Source organism: Kwoniella shivajii, chromosome 1, assembly GCF_035658355.1.
Source record: "Kwoniella shivajii chromosome 1, complete sequence".
Lineage (NCBI taxonomy): Eukaryota > Fungi > Basidiomycota > Tremellomycetes > Tremellales > Cryptococcaceae > Kwoniella > Kwoniella shivajii.
Genome location: NC_085908.1, coordinates 2,464,151 through 2,482,790, shown reverse-complemented (window position 1 = coordinate 2,482,790; position 18,640 = coordinate 2,464,151). Strand labels below are relative to the sequence as shown.

Below are 18,640 nucleotides of genomic sequence, written 5' to 3'. Positions count from 1 at the left end.
GATCTCTACATTGTGCTCTGCATACACTGCTTCCCACGGTATGATCAGAATTCTTCCTTTCTTCTCTTTATCTCCCTTTATTATTACAGTCCGACCCATGAATGAATGCCACCAACATTATGTAAACTAGTTTGACCGATTTTCACTCTACTTATTTCCCCACTTGATGAACCCGCTGATTGATTTGATCCTCCTCCCGCTACTAGACTGGCGAAACCAGGTGAAAAGGGGGCGTCCATCAGAGGACTTGGCTGACCGCCTGGATGACCAGACGCAGATACATGTCTACTTCCATTTGGCGTCAATCCTCCCATACCAGCTGAAGAGGGCGTGCTTTGTGGAACAGATAAGTATGATTCTACTGCCCATTCGTACCATATTTTTCTACCTCTTGAATCACATAACCTCCATAAATTCACTTCTAGTTCTGATCCGGAAGGAAGGTAAAGTCCTTCTTTCAATGGGAAATATAAGGGGAACCAAGAGAACATATCGGGTGATACACGATGAGCGTTATCTGGATGAATCGATAAGCCGACATTGGAGTATAAGTGAGCTTCAAAGTAACCTGCAAGACCGTGTAATGTCGCCGCGTGAGGGATGTGGAAGACGTGTCGAGATGATCGGGTGTTATGCGTATTGGTCACTGGTGCGCCTACCAGCAAGAAGACGTTAGCAGTCATCGGACAAGATGCATCCAGGGCAGGTCTTTTCTTTCCAGTGACTTTTGTTGAGCAATGGGTGACTCACCAGTAGCGTCCAATATCAGATCCCTCCTTGGATGTTCAAATTGCCAGCATTGTTGAACTTTCTCTCCGCATCGACCAGATATTCCTCCTCCATCTCCGGAGATAAGGTTGACCTGAGACATCATCACGACATAAGGAGTCTCGGTCGAACCAGCCGGACGAGTTGGTTGATGTACATCATGGAAAAGTTTCGAAGAGGATAAAGGAGCTATATGAGCAGTATATGACGTAGGGATTGAGATACCAGTAGCTGAGAAGATAATGACAATTCAGCTCTGCGCAGCATGACTCAGGCTGATGAGACTCACGTTTCAAGACTCTCATCGCACCATCCAAACACTCGGGACTCAATTCGTTATCACCGAAAGATCCTAATAGCTCAGAAACCATTATATCACATTTCTCAGGGATGTTGACTGTCCTCATATCACCGAAGAATATCTCAACTTGATCTCCCCATTCTATAGCTTTCCGTTCTTGTAATGTGATATAAGCGTTTGGGTTTTTCTCCACTGCATAAACATTTGCTTGACGATTTGATCTGACTAATGCGCGAAGAGTACATGCTACGAGGGGCCCTCGACCTGCTCCAACAACAGTCACGACGCTGTCAAGTGAAAGCGAGGCTTGCTCAGTAAAATGCTCAGGTATTCCCGATATACTGTGGACTTACTGTGTTTGTCCGGCTGGCAAATCGCCCAAAGCAAGCGTGATAGCCTCTTCATATTGTCTATATTTCACGGGATCTCTCTCGAACACATCATAAGTAGCACTCCCGAGATCATCCATCAGAGGTTGAAGAGGAGCTTGCAGGTAATCTGCATATCCTGAAGTGAATTCGTCTGCTGAAGGAGGTAAGCCGTTAGGGGCAGGAGGAGCGGAAGTGATGTGTCGAACATATTGGAGGTAAGCATTTGGTCCGCCAGCGGTGTGTTTTTGCATTGTAGTCCCGTGCAATACGTATGTGGGGTTTTGCTGAACATTTCCACCCTGTCAGCTAAACAGATTTCTGAGTGTTCAAATGAAAAATCTACCTTGCTCATACCCCTCAAGAAAGCTTGACAGGCTTTGCTCAATACCGGATATCCCTTTGCATTTGGTATGAACGAGCCTGCGGGCAGCCAAATGTATTTTACAGGTTCCGCGGTCCATCTTGCCAATGCTCCTACACTAGGTGGAAGGGGATTTCCTAGATCCAGTGCTGTTGTCGCATTCAGTGATCAGTCAAAAGGTACACATCAGACGGAGGACAACGTCACTACTCACTGACTGATAGCCTTGGATGATATCCACATAAAGTCCTAATACAATCCCACATTTCCCAAGTTGAACTAGGATCACCTGTAACAGCAGCTACACTTTTAGCTGACATTGTTGAGCTGGCTCCTGACGCTATCCTAAGATTTTGAGGATTATTGTTACTACTGGTGGTGGTAGTGTTACTTGAATTTGCTTGGTTAATCATTTGGTTCAATTGAGCTTGATGCATTGAAGTTGGTCTAGTCGATAAACTGCTTATTCGTTTATGTTTATTTCCTACTGAACTCGAATTTGTCATTGTCATTGTCATATTCATTGATTCACGTTGATTCGGTGCTGGACCTTGTGTGATAAGTTCTACAGGATCAGATATAGGTATTCGTATTGATATTTGAGTAAAAGCTGATGATCCACCCATCTGTAAAAGATTTGATATTGCTCGTGCGTATGATGGTAGATGAGCTCGATTTATCAATGATGGCGCAGGGATAATCAAGACTGGCAAAGAAAGATACAAGGCTTGTGCCATTTCTGCTCGGAGAGCCTATATCATTTGCACATATCAGTCAAAGATTGACCTCTCATTCTCTATATTGTGATTTATCAACTCACAAGCTCCGAATCAAATCTAATTCCTTCATCAGGACTATCCAGTTCTAGCCATTCAGCAGCTGTAGTAATCACAGCTTGAGATTCTTCTAATCTACAAACGTTCACTTCTTCTCTCCGTAAACCACCATCTCGTCTCCACACATCAGCTTCCAGATCTACCTTTTCCCTCTCTCTATCCTTTGCTTCCAGCTGTTCTGGAGTAAAGTTTTCCTCATCTTCCACCGGTCTCAAACAAAGTCTTTCCCATCTGTCTTGCCAAGCAGAGTTTGTCAGAGGTAAGGAAACAAGGTCGTAATCTGTAGAAGAAAGGGTGTTCGATATGGCCTGCTGCAGAGGAGATGGGTCGGGTCGTGGTGCGTCGGGTGGAGAAGGCGCAGGTGAAGGTAATGAGAATGCTATCGGATGTCGAGGCATTTCAAATGCTTTTCAATACTACTACTGATGAATGGAACTCAAGGTTCTATAGTGAAGAAATATAATGAGAGCAGATCGCTGCACAGTGGAGTTATGAGAACAATCAGATTGGCACTGCTCGAAGTTCTGCCAAGAAGAGACAAAAGAGAATTTAATGATATTATCATGTACTTGAACGCGTCCTTTGGTTTCATCCAATTTTGTCGCAATCTCGGTAAGATTCTCCCCTTTTGTTAAATTTCGACGCGTTCAGGAATTACCACCTAACGACATGCCTTCCGCAACAATCGGTCCGCTTGCATTCCATTGTTCAATGAGTCATCATACGTCCTTCTGTTGTGCTGTGAGGAAACGCTGAAGCGGCCTCATGGAGACTATACTGGAATCTGTACGGATATCATCACCGGGTGTCACAATCAAAGCGAATGCAACAAAATAAACAGGCGGTACCGAAGAGTCGACAGTCATTTGAAGCTTCCAGCAAAGCTTTATCCCCGCCTGGGGTTTTGTGTTGCTACGTGAGCCCTGGCAGTGTCATGTCGGTCTCACAGTGTATAAAGCATGTAGCCGAGAACTGAGTCTGAGTAGACCAAAGGAACAGAACCTCGCTGTTATTGCATATTACTTCGTGGATGCATTTGGTTAGTACAAACACAGTCTACCTTCCTCCATCTCATCGACAATATGCTTGCATACATCGCCATTCCCATGGATTCCATACAATCTAGCCATAATCTTTCAGTCTTTCCGTTTTCCAAAACAGTCGCTAGAAACACAGCCTGTGATGGACTAGTGTTTAGTTCCTAAGACATTTTGGAATGCCTTGTCGGACATTTCGAAACGTTTGGTTAGATTTATTTGCCGTACTCCGCGAGACTTGCTCATTGTGATAAAAGTAGTGATGGTTGCAAGAGCATCGCATCAGTAAGTCAGTTGTCCATGCGATCAACGAAAACCAAATGTGATAATCACGAAATGTGATACGCAAAAGAATAAGTGGAGATACAATAGGGTGATCTGGAAATGAGACAAGTGACAATAGAAGGGTACCAAAAAAGTCCGCAGTAAGTAATACAGAGATAATAGGATTGATCTTTAAGATCGACGGTTTTGTACATTACACTATGCGCTCCTTGTGCTTCCAACGTGATGACATTATCTACCTGCTAGTACGATGTGTTTGGGATCAACTGAAAGAAGCTCCAATAACAAAGATGAATGTGTCAAAGTCAGGACTAGAGTACACTTGACTAGATCAGCGCAATGCGATTATACAAATTTACAAGCCTCCCAGCTTGTCGATTATACTTGATTACTAAAAGGCCATATTCTTGGATCCATCTAATTGAGGAAACTGCTGGCATTATCGGTAAACCATAGTAACGCCCTTCTTCCCTAAACCTTGTTTGATCTGATCCAATCCAAGAATCATTTCCAACTTATCCCAACCCATTTCAAATCTAACTTGAATCTCATCAGTATGATGAGTTCCGTCTAAATAAGCTATTAAATCTTCTTCCATTTCTTCAACTGCTCTTATAGCTGCTGCTTCTTCTCTTTGTCTTGCATTTAATCCGAATCTAATACCACTTCCACCTGCACCTCCTGTACCACCAACAAAACCACTTATACCGCCACCACCACCATGAGTACCTGAATAAGCAGAATTGCTTGTTCCTCCAACTGCCCTTCTTGATGAGGTTGATGGATGTGAATCCGCCACTGATACTGATGCGTGTGATCTAGGAAGATGTGTCGTTGTTGTCGCCGTTGATGACGATGTCGTGGGCTGATTATGACTGGATGAGAATGCTAAATTACGTCGATTGGGTGATCTCCCATTTATAGAAGGTGGTGTAGCTAGATGTCTTGATGTAGGTGATACTCCTAGGGAAGCGTTTGATCCTACTGATCTCAGAGTAAACGCACTTTCACCTGGTCGGGAGAGACCCGAATCTCCTCCGTGAGATCTGTTATCACCTCTTGTACCTAAAGTAGTCTGTGAACCTATTCTGGCTGAGTCATCGAACCCAACTCTTCTCCTTCCTTCCACAGGCGGTGGGATTAATGGCGAACCTCGTTCTATCATCTTGGGCCAGCGGTGTACTCTTCGCAAGAAACCTTTGATAATCCCAAAAGAGACGAATCGTCGCGGATCTATTCCCATTGACAAGACCTCGTTGCTTTCTATCCATTCATGTATCGTCACACCAGGTGTCAGCTTGCTGTACAGACGAAGTAATACCGGCCATTCGGGATGGGGAAAGCCCGGTCGTGTGACATATGGTGGACATTCAGTGATGATTGTTTCGTCGGATCCCAGACGGGAGATAGCGGGTTTGAGGGTGTACATATTGGAATATTGGAAGATATCGATCTAGCAAATGAGGTCAGTTGCTGAATACTCTATTGCACGAATTTAGCAGCTCACCATCATAACGACCTGGTAGAAGCTACAGCCATGTCAGCTTGGACTCGATATTACAGGACGTCAGAATGATCAAACTCACAGCATGTGCTTCAAGGTCTCTCGTGTCAACGCATCGTCTGCATCGGCCAATTCCGCGATCTTCTTTACATGATTTATCCCATCTACATACCCGGAAACCCTTGCGGCTGTTATATCCCAGTTATCATCTTTGAGAGCATTGAGATTGACGAGTGCGATTGGGACATGCCAGTCTTCACAGTCGGGTGGGTTTGCTGTTTGTTAAATCTAGTCAGCTACAGTTCTCCTTCAATTAGTGAAGAAAATCATGGGAGATGTGAAGTTATCTTCACGAATGGTTGGCAGAAACCTTGTCCTGAAGAAAAGTACTCACGATAGAAAGGAAAGAGCTTCAACTCTAATGAATTGAAGCCATCGAGCGGTATGGAAGTTTCAGAATACGAATTTAGATCCTCGAATAATTGTTCTAGCACAGCTGGCAGACGAGTATGCTCAGGACTTGATCCAGTCAAGTAAGATGAATCTCTCTAAACGATAGCATATATCGTCAGCTCAGCATGAATCTTTATTTGTGTCTACCAGTCTAGAGTGTATCATTGAGGTCATGACTGTCGTTTCAGAGAATGATGATACTCACTTCTGCACTCCTTAATATTCTAGCACATTTCCTTACGATAGGTTCAAAAGCTTCCAAAGAACTTGAAGCGTGAAAAACAAAACATAAATTCCACATATATTCATTCCTTTTGTATCTACCACCTTCACCTATCAATACATTTGGGAAACCCATTATTCTATATTCAACTTTTTCATCTTCATCCATTCCTGTTGTGAGTAGAGTCACCAATCTACTATGTAATGATTTTTTAGGTATGACGTATTCTGATATCAAACCGAAGTTCAATAAAGTTGAATTATATTGAGGTGATATTGAAGATGAGATTGAAGAAGGTGATATAGCTCTTATAGGAGGTGGTGGTGGTGGTGCCCTTGAACGTGATCTTGATCTTGATCTTGATCTATTATCTAATTCACCAGTTGATGTAGTAGCTCTTGATGTGATTAGATTATCAGGTACTTGATGTAGTACTACTGGACCCAAAGTAGCATCGAAATGTGCATAGAACAGCTAAAACATACGAAAGATCACCATCATCAGAGGACAGTACTTGATCAAACAGATTTAACACATTCCACTTACTCCTACAATTTGAGGTAAGAATGACCTGGGGGTCATGATATCCAATCAAGTTGACAAGAGAAAAAAGAAGAAGAAGAAGAAACAAACATGATCAGCTTATCTTCGTTTGATTCATACACGTTTGGATGGGGAAAGATAAGGCGAGTAGCGTTGAAACAAGAAATGTGACAAACGAGAAAAGGTGCTCGAGCGTGTTTGAACGTATGTCATGAAGATAACGTTTTATCGTCATGAGACATGTCACATCAAGAAGAGGAGATAGGAGCAGCGAATCAGAATTGACAAAAAAAGGGGAGGGGAGTCATCCTTTGTGATGATGATGAACAAGGTGGGTCACTCACTCATCAGAAGCGCCCATAGCGACCCAATTAATGGGGAAAGTTTGAATTGAATCTAAGACTACCTTTCGATCAGATGAACAGTGTGCAGGTATCTGTGTGTATCGGTAACGCTTTCGGTCGGATCTTGTATATCGAAGGGAGACAGCACTAAGGCTGTCTTATACGCAGTGACAGTGTATCTGATTCTGAAAAGGTTGAAAAAAGTGACAACGGACAGATTGACAGAGGTTGCGGTCTATGTCTAATTCCCGGAGGTTTGCGGATATTCACAGGAGGGAGTTTTGAGGGGTGCCCAAGAAACGAAAGTAGTCTATGAGCAACAAAAGTGATAACGGGAAAGACTATGATATGACACGAAATGTCGGCAAGAGTTTGGGAAATTTCAGGTGATGAGGTTTATCAACAACGAATGTTCGTGACGATAGCGTCAAAACACAACGCCCGGTTAAAGGCATCCGTGCGTTCGGATCAATAGACAGAATCGTCACGTGGATTGAACAGGCCCTCTCAAACTTCTGATGGTCCATGCATATACTCGTAATGCGAGACTAAGCAACGGCATATGTGCTCAACACGGAATGCAAGAACGTTCGAGCAGAATCCAATGTATGCATGAGTATTTACAAGTTCCCAAGTGTCTCTTCAATCCCCATCTTGCTATGTTTCATAAACTCTTTCATAAACTCTTTTATAACATTTTTACTTGAAGTATTTCGTAGGAACAAAAGGCATTGGTCTGACGATAGCTTCTCTCATCTTCTTTCTCACTTCAACCATGACTGAAGTACCTTTTTTGTGAGATCCATTTGCTACGTAACCCATAGCGATATTTTTACCTAATGAAGGAGATGGAATACCAGATGTTATTACTCCTATTATAAATAACAATATGACCATATCAGTCATGTTCGGTAGATCAAAGGGTCTGGTATTCCACTCACCAAGCTCTTTGGTACCTGTTGAGTCGAATACTTTGCAACCTTCTCTGGCAGGAGCACCGGTGATTTCGAATCCAACTCTTCTTCTAGATGGACCTGAAGCCAATTCAGAGATGATTCGTGATTTACCAGGGAAAGAAGGTTGAGAGTCTTCTGCTCTTCTATCTTTGCCTGTGCAAGAAGAGGGAGACCAAGAATCAGTAACATCATCGCAAATCTTCTATCCGAAAATGCTGCGACGGTCAGACTCTACCTATAGCTCACCTATGACCCAGCTCAAACCAGCTTCAACAGGACTAACTGTTCCATCTAGATCATGACCGTAAAGACACATTCCAGCTTCAAGTCTCAATGAATCTCTAGCACCAAGTCCAATGAGTTGGACATCGGGGTGATTGGCAATACGAGATGTCATTTCGACGGCGTTGGCAGGAGGGATAGAGATCTATCAACTTAGTTATCAGCTTTATTTATTCTAGTCTATCAATCTTTATGACTCACTTCGAATCCATCTTCTCCGGTATAACCACCTCTTGCAATGTGACATTTAACTTTCTCTTTTCCTGTATCTAAATCTACGAAAGCGCTTTGACCGAATTTGATTTGATTTAAATCCGTTTCTGTTAAAGATTGAATTACTTGAGATGATTTTGGCCCTTGAAGAGCTATTAAACCATAACCATCTAAAGTTTCCCATTTAACTTGTTCTTCACCCTCATGTTCAGCATTCCATTTAGATAATTGTTTTTCGATCCATTCTTTATCTTCTTTCGCTCTGCCCGCATTGGTAACGACGTAAAACGATTCATCAGAATGTTTGGTGATGATAGTATCATCAATAATACCACCACTTTCATTCAGTAAGACGGAAAGGGTAGAAGTGAATGGTTGAAGTGATTTAAGAGATGAAGGACAAAGTGTTAAGAGAAATTCTTGACTTGTTGATCCAGTAAAATTGTGTTGAAGCATGTGGGAAACATCAAATAAACCGGCAGATGAACGAACATGTTTATGAGCAGTAACTGATATTGAATCGTTAGCAATTGGCAGACGGTATAGCAGAGATGACATTGGTAGGGAGAAGGTGGGCAAAGTGGAGGCTTCAAGGATGATCAACTGATAAACTCACTTTGTCCAACTTCACCATAACTCAAAGGCATACTCCATCCCGCAAATGGTACCATCTTAGCCTTATTCTCAACGTGGAAATCATAGAGAGGGGTTTTAGAGAGCTTGCCGAGGGGATGTATATCAGCTTTGCTGTACGCAATGGCAAACGATTTGATTTGAGGGATTGACTTACTTCTTCAGATACTTTGAGGGAAGTAGCGAATCCTCTCATGCTGGTAACACGTGATCCCTGTCGAGACACCTCGATAGGTTTGAGGGTACTACGGGAACATCGTATAATAGGTCGAAGAGCGCTCATCCTTGCTGTCTTTGTTTCTGTTTACTTTAGAAAGAGGAAGATGAACGTCCAGCTGAATAGGAGTAGCAAAATAAATGGGATATAAGATCTTTTTCGGGGGGACAATGGGAAGACCTGTTCACACTTTGCTGTTTATTTGAGTATTTCCTTTTTTTTCCTTTATACTGGACGTGGATACATCTAATTTCCATTTCATCGACCAATATTCGTCTTTCACCCAAGTTAAATCCCATTCTTGGAAAACAATCTTGCTCAATAATTTCCAACAACACACGGATAAGTGAAATATTCAGGAACAGCAGTACACATAGCGCTAACGCTTACAACCTATTTTGCTTATCTCTCTCCTTAATTACGTAAAATAAAACCAATCCGGGATAAATCGCACACCTAAATCCAACAGGCTGGTGAGCCGCGAGCCTATCCTCAATATTGCAATATTCTGACATTTCCATTCCAACACCGCGCCGAGAGACTCCGGATGCCGACATGACAAAGAAAGAAAGTGATCGAGATGAGATGTGTAATTTTACGTCTTGAAAGATAAAGTATCATTCTCATTTTAGGGCTGTATAGCGTTATCCTTTCATCATTCCTTGTCTTGGCCTTCCTGCTCGACACACATTTCATATGAGTCACCATATCCATCTGCTCTCACCAAACTGTATATGACACAAGGAGCGCTTGAGGGGGTACGGATATAATCATGGAGATGGAACCGCCACCTTCAATACCTGATCATTCAAATGAACAGAGCTGTAAACTATTAGGAACGACAGGATTAGTCGTACAGGCTCTGAGTGAGTCCAACTGTCCCCCGATGTATTGGAAGAGTGGGCTGTTGAACTGACTGGCGATTGTTTTACTTGTGTATCGTCCCAATCAGTGGGTATATTTGTGATCCTCTCTTTAGTTGTGAAACGTCAATTAGAGAAAAGGAAAAGATCATGGAGAATATGGGTTTACGATGTTAGTAAACAGTTGGCTGGTCAAGCTGTCGTTCATGGACTGAATATCTTAGTGAGTGATACATACTTCTCCGCATTATATTTGTGCTGTTAGCTGACTGTATATGAAACTCGGATTAACAGATATCAGATCTGGTAGCCTCAGCAGCTCATAACAACCCTTGTTCGCTGTATTTCCTGAATGTTCTGATAGATACGACAATAGGTGAGCTGTCGGAACTTCGATTCGCAGAGTCAAATTAGCTCATGTTTATTTCCGTTAGGCGTTGGTATCATCTATTTCAGCTTGAAGTTGTATACATGGTTTTTCTCAACACACATGGCTATAGAAGGTTTTACGAGTGGTCAATATGGACATCCGCCAAAATCTATGTTGTAAGTGAAATCACCGCTTATGATTGAGGATTTATCATAGTGGGCTGAGACGCGGGCCATTCATAGCTGGTGCAAACAACTTGTGCCATATCTCATGTCTATCATAACGATGAAATTACTCGTTCTACTCCCTTTGACTTTACCTGGAATATCAGGAGCTCTGATTGATTGGTCACACAATTTACTCGATCATATAGGTCCAAGAAGTCAGGTTATAGTTTCCATGGCTATCTTTCCTTTGGTAATGAATATATTACAGTTCTGTTTGGTAGATCAAGTTATCAAAGCTGGTAAGGACGACGACGATGTTAATGATGATGAAGAAGGAGAATATGGTATTTCAAATTCTGGTGGAGAATATAGACGTGTAAGGGACCATGAAGATTTAGAAAATGTTTTACCTTTACCTGTACATCCATCAAGAGATTTACATCATACCGGAAAAGATCAAATAGTATCTTCAAATTCAAGAAGACGAAGTTCAGTTATGATTCCTTCTTCACCACTTTTATCACCTTCACCTAATCCGAACAGAGATTACGGTTCAACCACACCTTCACCGATAGGGAGTCCCATCAAATCAAATATCAACACTATCAGTACTTCGACGAACGATTCAAGCATTTGGTCAATCAATAAAGTTTCAGAAGTTGGTTCTTCGACAACGTCAAGCTCGACTGTTTTCTTCGATGCTCAAACTGATTTATCAGATCCAGATACAGAAGCTGAAACTGAAACTGAAACTGAAAGTGATAAGACGAATAGATTGTATGTTAGAAATGAAAGAGGTCAAAGGTCATTGGCACCTTCACCTGAAACTTTACCAATACAAAGTCCTGACTCGACATCAAATCCAAACTCGATAGGATCGTTACGCTCTGATATCGACATTATCGAATTTCCTAAATCGGGAAATCATGATGAGGAAAGTAGAACACCATCACCACCTTCACTCATAAGTGGATTATCTAGATATCCAAGAGAAGAACTAGAAAGAGAAGCTAGATGGACTTTATCTCCACCTCAATCACCCACCGTAGAAAGTTCAAGAGAAAGTGTCGATTCTGTACATCTGAGGAAAGTTAATAAAATACGTGATCATACCCATTCAAGCAAATAGAGGGATACTATCATTGCATCCGGAATGGGATCAGTTAAACGGATAGGTTGATTTCATAATCAGGACGTTGTATGATGAATAATCAGAATTTACATAGCATGTGCAATACTTGTGTTGTAGGCTTCTTCTTGAGTTCTGCTTGTGGTCGTTGAATAATCTCTTCAGATAACAAGCAATTCCAATGATGACAGTGGGATACGCAAACTGGACGAGTTACGTGACGCTGTCAGTTTCTCGGTGACGTTCTTGCTCATTGAGATCAAGGAGGTGTACGACGCTGGATGAGAGTATGTTTACCATCACTGATATATCCTCGTCTATGGGCCTCATCGTAGCATATTCAGGCATGATGATGACGGTGCGATAGTGTGCGCGACTGGCTGATATGAGATTGACATGCATGAAATTGCGACATGGGTTTCAGATTCATGTACAAGCTGGTACGAGTACGGTTAGTGTTTGTTCGTATTCGGATTTCGTATTGACACTCAGATTCAGATTCCGGCTCAGGCTCAGACTCGGGATCAGGATCAAATAAGCAGCAATGATAAAAGTATTCGATCGCATTTCTTTACAAAGCTAGGAAAGTCTAGAATAATTTGATGTTCAACATTTACCGAATCGAGTATATTCCTCTCCTTTGCTGGTACAGTCGTAACATCGATTCTTCATGTCTCAGATTATGTATGCGCCTACACGCTACTCGTACGTACAATTAAAAAATAACATCTCGAGTCATCTGAATCCGCGTCCATCAGAAATGGATGAATTCAGTTACCAGTTACTCGCATCAGATCTCTGTTTCCTTGTCGTTATCAGTTCATTATAATTCAGTCACTTGCACGCTACTCATTTGCACCAATCCGACAGTCAATTCTTGCTATTGCCATTGCTGTATGCCAACAAAGAAGGATCGAAGATAGACACGACCATTATATTCGGTAAGTAAAGACAAAAGACGGTATAACATAATTTTAGTTTCTTCTTCCACATTGATACGCGATCTGAATTTATCACTTTTCCCCTTGACAAGTCTTTCATACTGACTCTTCTACTAGCTTTATCAGTCACCTTTCATCGAGCCATCACATTGATTGTATAATCACAATTGATCAAAACATGCAACGTACCCAAAATCCACAAATCACTACTGTTCAGTTTTACTTCCGGATTTGATCGGGCCGTTCAAATTGTCATCAACAGCATCCTTTGAGATTGATGGATGTTCTATGTGATCTTCTAGAACATCAAAATCCACCCATCTCATCTCAACATCTGATCAACACGGTGAGGAAACCAATAATCTCCAGCATCAACATACTTTATATACGGATATCTACTCAAAACTCAGTCGTGCTCGACTCCATTTGTGGACGCCAAAGAGTGTGAATAAGGAAAACCGGAGATAGATATCAATCTTGAAAAATGTCGCTTTTTCGCGATTCCCCATCTCACCACTCAATCCTTCATTCTCAACCGTCTTCATCATCATCATCGACATCGACACCTATCCCATCCTCAGCATCCTCACATGATTTGACGAAACCACAACCACGCTCATCATCATCTCGAAATGACTTATTCACAACTTCTTGGCAACCTGAATTACCACCACCACGTCCTTTATCAGGCGTATCCCCTTCAACTTCGACTTCGACTTCCATCTCACACAGTCACAGTCATAGTCTTGGCAATGTCCCTTCTTCAATAGCGGGATCAAGCTTGAATGCGATTTTTGATCTAGGAGGATCGAGTAGTAGTAGAGGAATACATGCAAATACATTGCCTTCACCAATGAGGAAAAGAGGAGAACCGGGACTCAAAATGGATCTCGATGGAATCGCCAACTCGTTCTCACCATCATCTACCACAACAGGAGTGAATGAGTTTGGTGTAACTGAGCACGGTATACCATCATCTATAATAACCAAAACGTCTTTACCGAAATTGAACAAAGATGATATCTCACCTTCACCTAGAACATCATCTTTCTTTGACACACCTATACAGAGTATAACACCTCCACCTGCACCTAGATTGATTAGTTCGTTGAACGCTTCAACAAATGGATTAAGCTCATTCGCACCTTCTCCATTGACTTTATCAAGATCATCAAGTATAAGAAATGTACCACCACCACTTCCTTTACCATCTACACACCAATATGATACCGCTCAATCACCCATCTCCGGTATTGCTTCTTCTTCTTCTGTAGGATCATCTAGACAAACATCTTTAGATGGTTTTACAGATCCATTATCGCCATTACATCAATCACCACAGCTTCCTCCGTCTTCCAGTTCAGCTGGATTGGAAGATTGGAAACCACCTTTACCGCCTTCGTCCGATGACATCGAACTTCGATTAATACCGAATTCAACTTATCTTCTAGGTGAAGGTAGATATGCGAGAGCTTATTTAGCCTCTTATAGGAGGAAACGAAAGGTTAGAAGTAATATCTTGGGTAGATCAAATGGATCAGTTTCATTGAATAGAAAGCAGTCGTTGGAAGTCAATGAAGATGGTGATGGATTGGTCGGTGGAAGTTGGAAATTATGTGCTGCAAAACGTTTAGCTCCAGACAGGGAATCACAAACTATGGGATTAAGAGAGGCTTTCTTTCTGAATCGTTTAGCTGGCCCATCATCAGCATCCGCTTTGTCCAATCCACGTGAAAGAAGGGATAGATCAAAGCAGAGAGCTGTGTCACCTCTTCGTGGAAACTCAAATACGCATCAGGAAACGGATGATTGCTCACGAAAACGTAAAAGACCTTGTGGAAGTGTATATGTCGTCAAGCTCATAGCTGTGAAAGAAGATATCGAAGGATTTCCATCATCAATAAGTGGTAATCAGACTCATACAAGATCATCTTCAGATGTGCTCACTGGATCTTCAGCAGATAGTAAATCATCACATTATACGAGTAATTCAGTTGATTTAAGAAGACAGAGGTCATCAACAATCATTTCCGCACATTCAACATTACCACCTGGAGGAGATGGTAGTCCTTTCCCTTCGCATCCTTCATTACCCTCTCTAGCTCAGTCAGTTCGATATGAACAATCTGCTCCGTCACTTTCGAGACTAGTACTTTTACTGGAACACGCGCCATTGGGTACTTTGGACAGAATGTTGAGAACCAGTCCACAATTGGTAGGAAGAACCTTATGGGAAAGATGGGCTAGAGAAGGTGCTGAAGCATTAGAATGGGTTCATGGGAAAGGTGTTGTCCATGCGGATGTAAAACCTGGCAATTTACTTGTGAGTGAATCTACTTGATCTTCTCTTCCTTCCTTCGTCGATGTCGATAAGGCCTAACTATCTTATGCTAATTATCGTCATTAAATTAGCTCACTACCGACCTTCATCTCCGGCTATCCGATTTCGGTTCCTCCCTTCTCATCCATCCGGCTCATCCTCCTACGGATGGTCTCGGTTTAGGTACTTTACCTTTTTCACCTCCTGAACTAGTCGATCCCACCCAAACTTTCTCTTTCCCCGTTGACATTTTCGCTCTCGGTGCAACACTTTATCAATGTTTGACAGGACGAGAACCATTCAGAGGTATAAGAACGGTTGAAATGATGCACCATGTAAGAAAAGGTGGATTGTGGATATATGAAGAACGAGAAAGATTACAAAGGGTGGGTAGTGGAGAAGGAGTGTCAACTTCCGGCAGTCCATATCCATCTGCCTGGAGAGGATACCCTTCAAATTCAGTTTCCGTTTCAGCGACTACAGGTGCAGGATATCCATCTGGAACCATATCGAATTCGATCAATAATCCAATAAATGCGGTTAATGGAATTAGAAGAGGTGGATCGTTAAGAGTTCCACCAAGCTATTCATCAAGAGATCATTTACCTACTTTCGTCGATAATAATGGTAATATACCAAATAACACCAGTAGTGGCAATAATGGCTCAAAACCGAAGTTGAAAAGGATGACTTCTGCTGAATCCATCAAAGCTTCAGATCAAGTGACAAATAGTGAATCTCCTTCAGGAGTCAAACTTTATGCCAATTGGGTAAAATCAGGACCATCGTCTTTGATAGGCACAGGAACACCTGTATCTAATGGTAGTGGTAATAACGTTCCTACTGTTGATGCTTTAACGAGATTACTATCGGATGGTGATGAATTCGATTTAACAAGTCCTACTTATGGTATATCAAGAGGAAACTCATTGAGAAGGGCTCAACAGACAAAGTCAAGTTCAAATACAAGCTCAAACTCGAATTCTCAACGAATCAGTCCAATCGAACCTTCGTCATCAACATTTTCGTCTTTGTCAACTTCTATACCTAAAGCCATTCTACAAGTACCTACACCCACATCACCATGTTCAACCAAGTTCCCAGATAATATCGATATGGATTTGGGTATGGAGACGGAGATGGAAATGGAAATGGATGCTGAAGAAGCTTTCTTGAAACTCAAATCAATGATGGAACCTTACAACGATGGCAGTCCAGCAATGTTATTCCTTGATGGAAGAGAAAGAGTTCCTGAAAATATAAGAGAAATACTAAGGGTCATGTTAAATCCTATACCTGAACAAAGATTTACCGCAAAAGAAATTAGAATCCAATGGGATGAATATAATGTTGGTTTGGACGAAGATTCTGATGATGAGGAGCAGGGGGAATAATAGTCTCTAAGGGTCGGTCGGTCTATTTGGTTGTATGTTATTATCTCATTTTCTTGAGATCATGTAGGAATAATCAAGATTTCATTCTTTTGTCTCGTTCAAGAGTATACGTTGTACGTTTTCCATTCTTGGCATCTAGCAAGACAAAGGAATTTTAGAAAAAATTCATGTTTGTACAATAAATAAAGACAAAATGCAGGGAACAGACAATGTCTGAATAATGCATAATTGCGTTTTACCATTCGTTCAATTGTAATCGTCTCGTTTCGTTACAGATTGTTTCGTTATTCACTTACCTCAAAAGATAAAAATTACAGTTATCAACAGTTATCAAGAAGGGATGAACAAGTTTTTGGAACCCCCAAAGGGATTGGAAGTCAGATATAAATTCCAAAAAGAAAAGAGGTACGGCTAAAATCCAAATATATCATCCATTGCATCTTTCCTTTTCTTCTTTTTCGCTTTTGATTCTTCCTCAGCAGATTTACTCTTCAACTTCTTTGATTTCGGTTTAATGGTTGGCAGATCTCCTGTAGAAGGCGCCGTCTTAGTGAACGTAGGAATCGGTACAGGGGATTGAGCGATGGTAGGTTCAACTTTGACAGGGCGTTTTTGCGTTTTACTCTGCTCTTCATACGAGATCTCTGGAGCAAGTGAAGGTGGGCGTGGCCTGACAGTGACTTTTTCTGGGGTATTGATGATCGCATTTTGAGTTGTTCTCTTGATAGGTCTTGAGATGTCGACTGATGATACGCGGACATCACGACTGGCAGATTTCCGTCCAAGATCTGATGGAAGGCTGTTCACTGACGATTCAAGTTTCACAGGCTTCGTTTTCAGCGGGCTTGTATTCGAGATAGAGGAAGCTGACATAGGAACGATAAAGGAAGAACGTTGGATCTTCTCTCCTAATTCAATATTCCCATCCATATCAATATCCATTTTCATCTCGCTCGATATGCCTAATATCGTCTTTGCATCCTCATCCATCCTAGTTGAATTTCCCGGAATCTTCCTTTTCTTCATTCTCGAATGATGATTGGATGTATTTCCCCCAGAAGCTATGATCTCTTCGATATCTAAACTAAGTCCATTGGCGATGGTGATGGTGATGGTGAATAACCTAGAGTAGATTGATAGTACAGTAGTTTGTAAAGGAAGGAAATGATGTAGTTCGATAATTTGGGATGTATATCTTTGTGCAGTGTATACACTTTTGATCATCTAAGATATGTCAGGTAGGCAGATTAAACTGATGGTAAGCTCATACATTCGTTCGTTTAAGCCAAATTTCTCGTGCTGAACTTACTATACCGATCAACCGTTCTCCTCTCCTTCTCTTCTTTTCCCACTCCGCAGGAACAGATTCAACATTTGATTCTTTCACATAGCGTAGCAACACCTTTCCGATCCTCAATACCTCATACATTCTTCTCAGGAAAAGTTGGGTACGATGTTGATCCCTCGCTCTGAGAATGAGCGTTTGTAAGAATGAAAGCTCAGTAGCGAGGTGAGATAGAATTGAGGAATGGATTGATAGTCTGATCAGTGGCGTTGAAGGTCCCGCTGCTGGTTGTTTGGACATATTCGAAGGTTGATCCCTGCAGCATGGGCATAAGCAAGTAGCCTGCAATGGCTATAAGAGATGTCCGACACAAAAAAGGATACTCACAAAATTGTTAATAAGACCTGGTCAGATCAATCGAGATGCAGGAACAGCTGAAAACATTCCTTCCGCTGAAACAATTCAGGTTCAGGATCTCCTAATATGGTGAGCTTAATTAATTTCTAAGGTTATGCTTATGTCCCACGGCCGTCGGTCATCGCCGCATGTTCCTTTTGATCGGATCATTCTTTTTTTAGCAAGTTACCTTTTTTTGATAATCGTGGGAAATCGTACGAGATTTTTTGTATTTTTATTTTAATCTGATCTGATATTCTGATTATTGTTGTAAACAAACAAAATGAACCACGCGTCCTGTCAATTATTGCATCGAAAAGAAAAAAAAAAGATTGAGAGATAGAAATTATAATTATTATCATCATATAGATCATTCACACTCATTCATCCTTCCATTGACTCGCACCCTCGCTCGCTGCTCAACCCTCATCTGACCCTTATACTTCCA

The 18,640-nt window shown here is 41.7% G+C and overlaps 6 protein-coding genes across 6 annotated transcripts; 2 read left to right on the top strand and 4 right to left on the bottom strand.

The window, feature by feature from the left end:
* Positions 1-83: 83 nt before the first annotated feature.
* On the bottom strand, positions 84-3,035 carry IL334_000928 (uncharacterized protein; the record flags this gene model as incomplete). The annotated part of the gene is made up of 7 exons (XM_062932690.1): positions 84-655; positions 751-999; positions 1,058-1,356; positions 1,423-1,724; positions 1,784-1,950; positions 2,016-2,553; positions 2,622-3,035. The coding sequence occupies 7 exons, from the start codon at positions 3,033-3,035 to the stop codon at positions 84-86; spliced, it is 2,541 nt and encodes an 846-aa protein (XP_062788741.1).
* A 1,363-nt stretch (positions 3,036-4,398) lies between these two features.
* IL334_000927 (uncharacterized protein) lies at positions 4,399-6,721 on the bottom strand (the record flags this gene model as incomplete). The annotated part of the gene is made up of 6 exons (XM_062932689.1): positions 4,399-5,412; positions 5,467-5,488; positions 5,546-5,738; positions 5,858-6,011; positions 6,122-6,613; positions 6,686-6,721. 6 exons carry the CDS (start codon positions 6,719-6,721, stop codon positions 4,399-4,401), a joined length of 1,911 nt encoding a protein of 636 aa, XP_062788740.1.
* A 1,004-nt stretch (positions 6,722-7,725) lies between these two features.
* Positions 7,726-9,393, bottom strand: IL334_000926 (glycine cleavage system T protein; the record flags this gene model as incomplete). Its single annotated transcript, XM_062932688.1, has 6 exons — positions 7,726-7,898; positions 7,968-8,135; positions 8,229-8,409; positions 8,466-8,986; positions 9,094-9,196; positions 9,268-9,393. 6 exons carry the CDS (start codon positions 9,391-9,393, stop codon positions 7,726-7,728), a joined length of 1,272 nt encoding a protein of 423 aa, XP_062788739.1.
* Positions 9,394-10,099: 706 nt separating this feature from the next.
* On the top strand, positions 10,100-11,856 carry IL334_000925 (uncharacterized protein; the record flags this gene model as incomplete). The annotated part of the gene is made up of 5 exons (XM_062932687.1): positions 10,100-10,193; positions 10,280-10,413; positions 10,485-10,566; positions 10,625-10,736; positions 10,803-11,856. The coding sequence occupies 5 exons, from the start codon at positions 10,100-10,102 to the stop codon at positions 11,854-11,856; spliced, it is 1,476 nt and encodes a 491-aa protein (XP_062788738.1).
* A 1,425-nt stretch (positions 11,857-13,281) lies between these two features.
* On the top strand, positions 13,282-16,511 carry IL334_000924 (uncharacterized protein; the record flags this gene model as incomplete). The annotated part of the gene is made up of 2 exons (XM_062932686.1): positions 13,282-15,120; positions 15,210-16,511. 2 exons carry the CDS (start codon positions 13,282-13,284, stop codon positions 16,509-16,511), a joined length of 3,141 nt encoding a protein of 1,046 aa, XP_062788737.1.
* Positions 16,512-16,922: 411 nt separating this feature from the next.
* IL334_000923 (uncharacterized protein) lies at positions 16,923-18,096 on the bottom strand (the record flags this gene model as incomplete). The annotated part of the gene is made up of 2 exons (XM_062932685.1): positions 16,923-17,735; positions 17,821-18,096. The coding sequence occupies 2 exons, from the start codon at positions 18,094-18,096 to the stop codon at positions 16,923-16,925; spliced, it is 1,089 nt and encodes a 362-aa protein (XP_062788736.1).
* Positions 18,097-18,640: the final 544 nt, after the last annotated feature.